The following is a 12,957-nucleotide window of genomic DNA, read 5'->3' on the forward strand; positions in this document are numbered from 1 at the left end:
TCCTGAACACATTCTGTTCTAATAAACAGAATTAGTGGACACCATCCACAATGAAACTGAAGACAAGGGAATTCACTTTGGGAAATACTATTAACAAATTGTTCATGCAATGTTTGTTTTGCTTCTTGCTCTCCTTGAGTGTTCTGATCTGCATTGCTAGGTCCTGATGCGTCTGTGTCAGCCCTTTGTGCTCTTTGTTAGTTTCCCAGCATGTTTTCTCTGTAATACATACATGGAAGAAAAAAATGAAACAAAAATCAAATTTTAATTTAAAGTTATTTCATTGTTTGATCATAAATCATTAGAAATAATATATATTATCCTATTACTTCTAAAATAGTTGAAAATGTGGGGCAAATTAGACTTGAAAAAGTAACAAGCGAAAAGAACTTTCTTTAAATTTAAGGGTGAATTATCCGCTAATTTTCTACAAGAACTGTTTCAGCTCCCGGTATTGAGGTTTTCTTTCCCCCCTCCAATGCGTTACAGTGACCTAGAACATTGCCGTATGTTCACTCATAAAGTTAGTGTGGGTGATCTTCTCAGCACACTGTATAAGCCCCAGAGTCTTAATTTTTAAAGTCAACTTGTCATATCTTCAGTTTAGCTAGCTAGCCGTTTAGCTAAATTGAACATTTCCACATAACTACAGTGGAAAGGAGTGATCATATGCTCCCCTTCAACATTCAATTTCCAGAGGGAAACGACTGAAAATTGCACACTGTACAGAAGACTACAATTTGCAACAGGAGTGCTCCGATTCCATACAGTCGTTTTGGGTAAGATTATGTATGGCAAGATCCATATTTTCGAGATCCAATATCTGTAATTTGCTCAGTATTGTACATTAGCTAATGAGCTAAGCCATCTCTACCATTATCAGCCATACCACACTGTGGCGGACACAAATGAGCTGATGAGCACTGTGGAGGAAATGGTTGAAACAAAATTCAAAAAAAGTAAAAAACAAAACAAAACGCAAGCTAAACCCATCCTAACTTAGAAGGAAATGTACCTCTAAATGTTTTATCAGTCTTTAAATTGAGGTCTGTGTGTGTGTATAGGTATACATGTTTATATAAGTATGTATATAAATATATATATATATATATGTGTATAAATGAATGTCTATATATATCCCTATATACACACGTGTGTATATATGTGTAGATATACGTATATATATCCCAATGAATGAACCTTTTTTGTCGCTACAGTTTGACATATGGTATTTGACCTATTTTTTGCTCATCACTTTCTCAAAAGTTGGACTGTGGTTATCCATCCATCCAGCTGTGAGCTCATTTTGAACAAAGAGCTGGCCATGTATGTTGTATTGTTGCATGGGATGGGAAAGCTGCTGCAGGCAGCTGCTGGCTCTGTGAGCAGGCATCTTCCCAGCCTACACGTAGATCCAGGAATCTGCAGGCTGGTTAGATGGTTGTCACATGTCTGGCTGTCTTCATCAATACCCAACTTGAGTTAACTTCATAAAGGACCTTGAAGGTAGTGCTGATGTGTAAATTATTACTCACGCTTTGCATACAGCAGCAGTTATTGTTTATTTCATTTTCAAAAGGCATTGTCTGTATTATCCTTGAAGACGTGTTAAAAAAAAATAAAAATAAAGAATCAGGTTGTGTCCCTTCCTAAGGGAAAACCTAACTGCCAAGAAGTTGTTTTTTCTCCAAATCTTGTTATAGAGAAGAGGTTAAGAGTTTGGCAATGTAAAGAGAGTTCAGTCGTTAGACAGTGGGTTGATAGAAATGATCATCACCCCACCAGCTGCTGGAAGTCAAACAGAGAGGATTTAGTGATCTGACTTGTCTCCAGGTCCCACCTCAAGACCATTAGGCATCACTGCACAGCATATCCCATTCAACTCTGCAAACATGTATTCTCACCGGTTCTATCTGTCTGATTGTCTGTTTAGTCCCTGTCTACAGTGTGATACATCAGGATTGTGCTGAGAAAAAACATGTCCATTCTGAAAGAAAAATATTGGTTTTTGAAATCTAGAGTCAGAGACAAATTATACTGTAAGTAGCTCTGAAGGCTCATTTATTGCCCTGGAGTTGTTGTGGCTATATTACCATAAATCTGTGGTCTGTCCAGGTCACTGATGTTTTCTTTATTTACAATACATTATTTATATGTTTTTAAATCATATATCTTTTTTAGTTTGCCGTTTTTTTGCAATTGCTGTAAAGGTACCGTCAATGAAACTCAGCATTTCCTGTGTTGTCCACTGTAGGAGCAGGTTTGGTTAATTTTATATTTATCAAGGATAATTATTGCTATTCATAAAATTATTAATGGATATTAATTATTACAGGACACCACCCTGGTATCAGGGACCAATAACCAAAATGTAAATGCAGTCACAAATGCGTGTTCATCTATAAGTGTCGATATCTGGGAGATATCGACACTTTTGAATCTGAGCACTGACCGTCACAATCCAACTATTATCACACAAGTATGCACAAATAATCACAAACGACTGCTTATAGTCTAACAGAATTTATCACAAGTAGCAATATAAATCAACACTCAATATTACCCTTAATTAACAAACATCTGTTATTCGACTACAGCGACAACAACAAAGCTATACTACCAACAAGCAAAAGGCAAACCAGCAGATATGTAGTACATATGATGTGTTTGTCAGGCTTGACACTGGTGTTTTAACAGGTAAAACTGCAGGTAATTGGCTTTACTCACGGTGGTCAGATTAACACAAGCAGCCCATGACGTGGGAGAACGCAAACCAGCTCTAACACAGTAAGCACAACATTATATTTTCACAATACTGACTCCATCACTACAACAACACAGTAAGATCATATTCGCTGCTCTGTTTTTCTCTTCCAGCAAAAATTCGGTTTTTATTCACTAATTATTTCCATTTGTTTCTACTTGGCAATTTTTGCAATTGCTATTAAGTTACTGTCATTGAAATGCAACACTTCTACAGATTTTTCAAATTTTAACTATACCATGATTAAGAGGTATTATGCACTTTGAATACTTTTAATGTGAAACATTTGTGCGGGAAGTGTTGAGTTTCATTCACGGGAGTTTAACAGCAATAAAAAACTGTGATAATCTATGATATTCTGCAGTTAATGACAAATTATTAGATTGTACATTATCTCTGTACTCCACCAAAAATTTCCAGCCCAGCCACAGAATTCAATGTTGCTTCCACCACACACAGCTGACCATGTCTCTTCTGTCATATCTGAATTTATTCACACAGCTCAGAGCACACTGTGCAGCCTGTCCCAGAGAGTTTAGTCTGGATGCCTCTAACGTCGGCTCAGTTTTGATCACCATACCTAGCACCTAAAAATGTCTTATTCCTCACCCTTTCAAATCTGCTACTAAACAAAACTGTGTCTGCTCTAAACTGATTCATATTGTGGTTGAGAGAAATGCTCGGATATTAAATGTGTTCTTATCTCTTAAATTACAGACACTCAAATGAAAATTTTAAGAGACTGTAGATGATGGTGTGAATACGACTGACTCTTTTAGGCGCTATTAACTATGATCTTCATAGTCCTTCATTGCCCTTCCTGCCGTCTTGTTTTCAAACTAGCCTGCGGGCAGGAAACAGAAACACAGGAGAAGTATCCAAAAAACAGTCCAGCTATAAGCCATGTCAGATAGATGTATGAACGACCCATAGGTTAAAAGGACACAAGGCATATGGGATTTAATAAGTGAGACCCCCACGGGCTGGAACTGATTTCATTCAATCACAATAGAACTCATCTTTTATCAATATCTGAATGTTGCTTCTCAACAAAGAAGGTATCACTAAAGTACTATGGTTGCCACCAAGGTGTGAAACCCCCTTTTCACACCATGAACCTAGTGGAATAACACGCATGGACACTACAGTCTTCCCCCCCTTTCCTCTTTCACCTCCTTAGGGGTTCCAAATGGTAGATCAGAGACCTCTGCCATGAATTAAACCACATTCCAATCCCAACTGAAAACCGACATCTTCATTCTTGAAATACATATCTAAAATAATGGAAACTAAATGTCCAACTATTCTGTAACTTGGTTAAGATTATTCTTCAAATGTATACAGGTAGGTTTGATGTAACGCTCAAGTTTCTAGGCCTTAGGACAGCTGAAATCTGTTTTGCAAGATCTAAACCAATTTCTACCTTGTAACCATACTGCCACCTGGTGACTATGTCTAACTCAGGCAATGTATTTTTCATTTTATTTTACTGTGTGATTATTATTGATCTGCTCATTTATCGATAGTTCTAAAAATTGTTAATCCTTGGTGTTTAGTCAGTTAGCTACTTGGATTGTGGAGAAGATTTGTGAAAAATATAGCGAAGTGGAATTCCTGAATATATGCTGCCCATCACAGATATGACCGTTAGTTCATATATCGTTTGCTTAATGTTTTTATGGGCCATGGTGGTAGATGGATGTGATACTTTCCCGCCCAAACTCTAAATTAAACAGTTTGAAAATATAGAGAAATCATGCTCTTTTTCAGTTGAAACAAAGAAAGAAGATCCTGGCGGCGGGCACCACGCCCAATATTGTGTCTGGGGAGATAAGAACAGCCGGACCCTTGTGTTCAGAAATTAACTTGTCTTGAACATCTCGTTTTGCAGCGCTGCTCTTTTGTCATTTTCGTCCTTATGTACTTTGTTCTTTAGTTAGCCACGTGTTTTTCAAGTTTAATTTTTATCAATACGTGAAATTTGTAGCTCCTCTAATTATCAAGTACAGTCAAAAGTAGTAAGAATCAAGAAAGCTGAAGTTTTTCTAGAATACATTGTCTTTTATGACTTGTATTCTTCACTCTGGTTCGTTTTTGAAGATTTTTTGGGGTTTTGTGTCGTTTGGCCAACACCAATCCCTTCTTAACTTATATATTGAATTTATGTACAGTAATCAGAATCGTTCATTTTTCCACATCAACCCACAAGAGCCATAGGCAGACAACCTGTCTGCCTAACAGCCTACAGAGAAATCATCAGTGGTGCCAAGAGTCAGCTGGCAGATTTCTGAACGCTGAAACAGCGGAGAACATTCGCAGAGCCTGTCGCCGAGGCAATCCACAATGCCTCAAGGAGGATCTCCCTGGTGTCTGCCATAAAGGTTACTGATCGCAGCTACCAACCACTTTGGTCCCAGCCAAAAGCCTCCAGACCGCCAACTAAAGTAGGCAAAGCCATCTATTATTTTGCTCATGACTGGGTTGATGTCAAAATACTGGTAACATTTTCCAATCCTTAGAACTTAATTTATAGACGCCCTAGCATCCATCTAGTGATATAGCCATATCATCTATAGCATAAATATATATTCTCTCCCACCATTGCCCAGTTCATCACTTTACCCACTTTCAGTGGGTTACTATTATTATTTTGTTCCACCTTGCATCTTAATCATCAGTCATTGCATTTATTCTGTGTTAGTAGATAATAGTTAATAAACTTTCCTTATTTTGAGCCCAGTCGTTGCTGTCCGTTCCTTTGAATGGAGGAGGAGATCCATTGAATCGGGAAGTCACGACTTCTGGTAGTAGACCGATAAATTTGACTAGTCAGTTAATTTGAGTAATCAATTTCCTGTCATCTTCCCTGATGTCTACCTGCCACTATATCTGCTGGATATCCCTCTCCCCTGTTGCCTTTACTCAGCTCATCCAAACCTGTACCACTAACCTGTTCCAGCTGTCATACAGCAGATTATCACCACACCACACAGATAAAGACTTTTAGCCAGTATTAGGTTTTAAAAATTACGTGTTCTCACTGAAGCTTGCTGGTTGAATAATTTAAATACACAGCAGACAACTAAGCTGTGTTGCTTTAGGTGTGAGGGAAGAGGGGAGAAGAGACGTTTGGTGTTATGTATCATCACTGCTTTACACCAGGTTGTGTGCTGTCAAGATCTCTAGAGCATCCCACTGTATTTTCTTTTAATATTCGATTTTTTTCCATCTAAAGAGGGATAAGAAATTGTAGTAAGCAACACTGTTGCTGTGGAAGTTCAGGTTTCCTCTTCTGACAGAGTGAACTACCAGGATACTATTGAGGCTCTTAGTTTTACAAGTATGTGACTGGGCAGCTGACCCTCAGTCCACAGTTCTCTTGGGTGAACTTTTTATATGTAAATTATAATGCTATGCAAATGAGGATGACACGTCTGAAGTTGCATTCTGAAATTAACGGTCTTCATTCAGAGTACATCATCTCATGCGTTGTAAGAGCAATGTGATGGAGCTAAATAGAGAGATATGGAATATGAAAGAAAGATAACAGTTCTCTTGTGATATTCCTTGAGATTTTGGATACAGACTGAAGAGTTATACAATGCATTCTCAAATAGTGGTTTATTTTAGTAGTAGGAATCTGGTCATTTTTTATTTGGAACAACCTTATATTGGAGATGGGCTTTTCTTCCTTAGATCAGTACTTCCACCATGTTTATATAACGCTATAATTTGCATTGCATCAGTGTAAACAGCGTCAACAGGACACTGTTTTCTCTAACAGATATGCTGTTTTCAGTCGATTCTATTTTGCCATTTTTGATCATCTTTTGACTTTTACTATGAAACATTGGCAGGAAGTGATACTTTTCATTGCTTTAATTGCTTAACAACAATTAAAAGAAACATTTTGTGGGAAAAAATAAAATTTATATATGTAGCATGGCATGACTCTGGTTTTGTACTGATAGAATTGGTGTTGTGAAGATGAGCATAATACTGAATTTATAAGGGCTTGTTTTATACTACAGGTAATCTCAGTGTGTATGTTTTTGCCTGGCCTTTATTTGTTTCTGCTGGCTATTATTTGAGACATAGCCATGACTTGAATACAGTCTGGTAATAATGGTAATAATAATTTTATAGTAAATGTCAAAGCAGACCATTGCTAATTTGTGACAGGACGGATATGATGCTGACAAAATATTATTTTTACCCCCACACACACACACACACACACACACACACACACACACACACACACACACACACACACACACACACACACCCATCCCTACCCCCATGTACTTCTGCAGTGTATACTGTCTCAGCCGAAGTTCTGGTCTGTTGAAGTCACAGCACTTTGCCTCAGGACAAAAATGGAAAAAGGAAGCTCCCGGTGTGTTGAGAGAGCTATGATGCAAACCCAGGTAAGGAGAGTTTGGGGGGGGGGGGTTCCACAAAAGACCTCAAAACAATGTGACACCTGTGCAGGGGAGAAATTGGGCCACCATCATGAATCAGACACTGATTACTGATTTACTGATCAGGGAATGTAGAGAATACAGGTAAAGGCAACTATTATAAATTTTGACTGAAACTAAACTGTAATCGATTGATTGGAGAATCTGTAGTTGTCAGTTCTCACAAGGAAACTGATACAAGGGTCATTCCATACCAACTAACCTAGGACCTCCCAGTTCATGTCATGGATTTTCCCCAAAAAATTAATGTAAAAACTTCCATCAAATCTATCAAAGGTTTAGCCCTCTTAGCCAAATTTCTTCATTTTTGAGATTCTTTATATTCTAAGCCTCACTGATTGCTTATTTTTCACAGGATTGGGTTGACATTTGTACTGAACATCCAAGAAACCCTAAGGAGAGTTTGCAACATGTACTCAATCGTTACTCAGTGCGTCACAGTAATCAAAATACTAAAAATATTTTTTTTACCTCTACAAAGAATCTTGAATTTTCAGAAATTAATATCTCCACTAGTTGTCACTTTCTTGCAACCACATTTTGATTGTATATAGTATTAATATAGCTTTATCACATCTATAAGTAATTTGGTCCTGCATAAAAAATTGAGAGCCACAGATCTTGCTACATATAGCTTCAGAGCTGAAAAACCCAATTTTTAAGATAATTTGGCTCTATATTTTCCCAAGAAGGATTATTTTAATTTCCTTCAAACATTTTATGGGGAAGTGCTAGTATTCATTGCAGATACATAGAAAATTTAAAGATGTTATATTGCTCCATCAATTAATAATTTTTTGAAAATAGACCACTCACATCAGGATAGAAATGTTTCATCATATGATAAAGGTGATCACTCAGAACAAATTACTGATTACTGTACTGATAGCAGTGACCTTCCCCTCTAAGGGAACAAGTGGACCCAAACCATGCCAGCTAAATGCCCCCCACAGCATAACAGAGCCACCTAATCCCCTCACTGTAGGGATCAAGCATTCAGGCCTGTACCGTTCTCTTGGTGTACGTCAATCATGTACTTTCCATTTTTTTCGAGAATATGGTGAAGGATGACTCATCTGATCGTATCACTTTCTTCCACATCTCTGTAGACCAGTGCCTATGGTTTTTGCACTACTGAACTCTCAAAAGTGCATTCATCTTTGTTATGAAGGGAATCTTCACTGCAACCCTACTATAATATCCCTCTCTATATAATTGTTGATAGACGGTTCCTGCTGACACAGTTTGATCACATCCTGCAATGACAATCTCAGTAACCTGAGGAGGAATTGCTCCTCTGTTTCTCCTTACATATCGCACTAATGCACAAGTATCACGCTCATCAAATGTGCGCTGTCAACCACAATTTCCGAATCTACTTACTGATGTCTTTCCCATAGATATAAATGCAGATGCCCCTTTTGTCACTGTTCCTATTGAAACATTAGCCAAATGAGTAGTCTTTGTGACAGAAGCTCCTGCCATCCGTGCCCCAACAATGAACCCTCTTTCAAAGTAACTTAATTCTTTTCCTCTTTACATCTTGATACACAAACAGAATCAACCGGGCCTGCTCAGCATTTTTATACATGCTACAGAGCATGATTGGATGTATAGCTATGACAATAACTTACATAAAATGAAGACATTTTAAACGTTTTAATTTAATACTATGTTTAAGAGGTAATTAAGAGTCCATAATAGACTTGAGACTGCAAGCCTCGACTTAGTGAGGGAAAGACTGAACTACAGACTGATCTCCACACATATGTCAGATCTCAGGCACAGCAGAGTTGTGCTTGCACGCATTCACAAATTGAATTTATGAATTTAAGTGACAGTTGAGCCATAGTTTCTTTTCACACAATATCGACCCCATAGATATGCACCAGTTTGATTCTTCTACTGGAACTTACTTGTTAATATACAGTTTCTAGTCAACAAAAGTTGTGTTCGCTTATTACACTGAATTGATATGCATTTCTTGCTTTATTCCCAATGCCGTAAATCATTCCCAGAATACTGTTTGTCACTGTAAGCTTTAGCTTTATTTATGTTGTGTGTACTGTCAGTTTCCATGAGTAATCATATCTGCACAGACAGTATTATCTGTGTGGATGGTTTAGCGTCGACTTCCCAACAAGACTACTAGTGAGTACACTAACAAAGTTAAAAGAGCTGCAGAGCTGGATGTAGCTCACACTGCCAGTGAGTTATTGATCAACCTTGTTCTCTCTTTTCAAAATAACCCTGAGCACAAACAAAACCATTAATCCACTAAAGCTTCAAATGTCATTTTGGATGTTGATCAATAACATCCTTGAAAGACCGAACACAGATAGTGTTATGGAATTACAATATAAATAGGCCGGTGATGTAGTTAGAAGACTCAATCACCTGGCCGAAGACGACAGTCTCTCTGCTCACACTGAAAGAAATAAAACATGGTTTGCCATCAAAATGTGATTGAAGTGTAGACTTTAAGCTTTAATACAAAGGGTTTAACAAGAAAAGTATTGCACTAACAGTTTAGGAATTACAGCCATTTTTATACATAGTCCCTCATTTTCAGAGGCTCAAAAGTAATTGGACAATTGACTGACAGTCAGTAAGCATATAAAAGTTCTGAAGTTGATTCGAAGTGTTAAATTTGCATTTGAAAGCTGTTGATGGGAACTCTATATGTGGTCCAAAGAAGTGCATATGCAAATGAAGGCGGCCATCATTAGTTTGAAAAAATAAAACAAACCTATCAGACAGATAGCAGAAACATGAGTGGACAAATCAACAATTTGGTACATTCTTATGAAAAAGGAATGCACTGGTGAGTTCAGCAACACCAAAAGGCCTGGAAGACCCCAGAACACAACTAAAGTGAAGGATAACGGAATTCTTTCCTTGGCAAAGAAAAACCTTACACAACATCTAGCCAGGTCAAGAACACTCTCGAGGAGGTAGACATATTTTCAATGCAGAGAAATTGATTATTCTTCAATGGCCCTGTCAGTCACATGACCTCACTCAATTGGGTTGTGAGGTCACGTGATTGAGTTAATGAAAACAACAGAAGGCAGAAAGAGCCCATACTAGCAGTATCTGAAGGAGGCTGCAGTAAAGGCTTAGCAAAGCATCTCAAAAGCGGATACTCAGTATTTGGTGCTGTCCATGGCTTCCAGACTTCAGGCAGTCAGTGACTGCAAAGGATTTTCATCCAAGTATTAAAAATTATCATTATATTTGCTTATAATTGCTTTTGAGCCTCTGATATTAAGGGACTATGTATAAAATTGCTCTAATTCATATACAGTTAATGTGTTTTTTTGTTTTTTTTGTTTGACTCCTTGAATTAAGGCTGAAAGTCTACACGTTTATCACATCTTTATGGCTTTGTTTAAAATCTATTGCAGTGGTGTACAGAGGCAAAATTAAGAAAATTGTGCCACTGTCCAAATACCTATGGACCTAACTATATCAGGAAAGTCTGGAGGGAATTCTATTACATCAGGCACACACATCCAATTAGACTCACGGATAAACTGATTAGATTTTGGTGGTGAAAGGTCAAAGTCACTTTGACCAAACAAAACACCTTTTTGCCCATAACTAAAGAATTCATGTGGTAATTATGATCAAATACACTTAATACCGTTTATTAAATTCCTTCAAAGTCTTCAATACATATTCTTTTTAGTGCTATGCAAAGACAACTGCACTTGCTAGAAATTCTTGAAGACATTTCGCCTCTCATCCGAAAGGCTTCTTCACTTTTAACTGACTAGTGGGGAGTTCTAGGTAAATATCTTCTGGTGAGATCAGCAACAAAAGTGAGTCGTTGAGGTCACATGAGTCGTTAACCCTCCTGGTCATCATGTGAGTAATTAGGATCACAAGGACAAGGTGTGGATGGGTGCTAACACCTTGAGGGTTGTTAGGGTGACAAGTGAATCATTGATCCACCCTGCCATCAAGTGAGTGGTCACATGAGTTCTGGTGTTGATGGGTGTTCAGCTGTCTGGGGAGTGAATTTAGAACTGCATTGTAGGTGGCTGACAGGTGGTGTCTCAGACCACCTCCTCTTTTTGGTTACGGTTGTTCCAGATTGACAAAAATGGCTTCTTTCACTCCTTTTTCAAACCATCGTTCTTCTCTGGCCAAAATGTTTACATCACTATCCTGAAAGAGTGTTCTTTGTCATTAAGATGCAGGTGGACTGCTGAGTCCTGACCTGAGGAACTTGGTATCCGGTGTTGTGCTATGCGCTTATGTAGCGGTGGTTTAGTTTCCCCAATGTACAGGTCTTTGCACCCCTCGCTGCATTGGACTGCGTAAACTACATTGTTCTGCTTGTGCCTGGGTATTTTGCCCTTAAGGTGGAAAAGTTTTTGCCTCAGAGTGTTACTGGGCTTGAACCCAAATAGGATGGATCTAACGGTGACGACTTTGGCGGACGGATTACCAACGATGACTATAGAAAGATGCATTTGCAGCAGGGTCTGCAAGAACAAGTGCAGCCTTAAAATCCATCAGAACCGAATGAAATGTTTGGTGCACCAGAGAGCAGCGCAGCGGACAGGATCTGTTTCTACAGGAGCCTGGCCCAGTGACAAACCAAAGACCCCAGAACCTCCAAGCGCTAAGCTCTCCAGCTCTGAGTATAGTATTTCATCAGCATCGGATCAAGTGGCCTCTAGCATGCCAACAGAGAGTGTGACACCAGTTTGATGAGGATGTGGCCAGAATTATTGAATCAACACTAAGGGGAGATGTAGACAAATGGCTTCAGGCAATGACCACCATCATTTTCATTTTTGCGGCAGAGAGGTTCGACGTTGAAGAGTGCAGACAACCAGAACCAACCACACCATTAACTGAAGGGCAGACAAGATCCACCATCTGTGGCAAGAGCTCCGTACTCTGGCAAGACAGTTCAAAGAAGCAACTGAGTAGGAGAAACCACCACTGGCCAGGCTCTGGAACATCATCAGGAAGAAACTCAAAACCCCGCGGAGAGCAGAATGGCACAGGAGGAGGAGGACGAGAGAGAGCCTGGAAGCATATTGCCTTTGTACCAATCCATTCGGATTCACTAAGCAGCTGCTAGGGCAGAAGCGCAGTGGCCATCTTGCCTGCACCAAGGTGAAGATGACTTCCTGCACAACACCCTGAGCGACCCTGATAGAAAGCAGAAGCTAGGGCCCCTCAGAGCTGTTTTGGACATACCAGTCGAGTTCAACACCAGAGAACCCACCTTGAAGGAAGTCCAAGAGGTAGTTTCTGCAGCCAGAGCTAGCTCAGCTCCACGACCCAGTTGAGTACCCTATAAAGTGTATAAGTGCTGACCAGAGCTCCTCAGAATCCTTTGGAAGATTATGCGAGTGATTTGGCACAGGGGATCTGTTGCTGACCAGTGGAGGCACGCGGAGGGCGTCTGGATACCCAAGGAGGAGGACTCAACCAAGATCTAGCATTGCAGATCTATCTCGTTGCTCAGCATGGAGGGGAAGATCCTCTTCAGTGTCCTATCCAGATCAATGACAGAGACTTGGTGGTCCTTAGGCTCGACCTCGCTAATGCATATGGGTCAACACCTCACAAGTTGGTGGAGACTACCCTGGACCAACACCATGTGCACAGCAAGACCAGGTACCTCATCCTGAACTACTACGGGAACTTCAGGCTCAGAGTCATTTCTAGGCTACAAAATCAGAC

General features: G+C 39.3%; 1 protein-coding gene across 3 annotated transcripts in view; it reads left to right on the forward strand.

Annotated features, from left to right (window-relative positions):
- The window catches only part of ttc27 (tetratricopeptide repeat domain 27), a 103,621-nt gene that overhangs the window by 47,353 nt on the left and 43,311 nt on the right, over positions 1–12,957 (forward strand). For 2 of the 3 annotated variants that reach the window (XM_040139056.1, XM_040139059.1), the window contains one exon: positions 7,081–7,194. The exons of the other annotated variant lie outside the window; for it this stretch is intronic. In XM_040139056.1, coding sequence (XP_039994990.1) covers positions 7,081–7,194 — 114 coding nt within the window. The remainder of the gene's footprint in view (positions 1–7,080; positions 7,195–12,957) is intronic. 3 annotated transcript variants of the gene reach the window in all.

The sequence above is a fragment of the Xiphias gladius genome, chromosome 11, assembly GCF_016859285.1.
Source record: "Xiphias gladius isolate SHS-SW01 ecotype Sanya breed wild chromosome 11, ASM1685928v1, whole genome shotgun sequence".
Lineage (NCBI taxonomy): Eukaryota > Metazoa > Chordata > Actinopteri > Istiophoriformes > Xiphiidae > Xiphias > Xiphias gladius.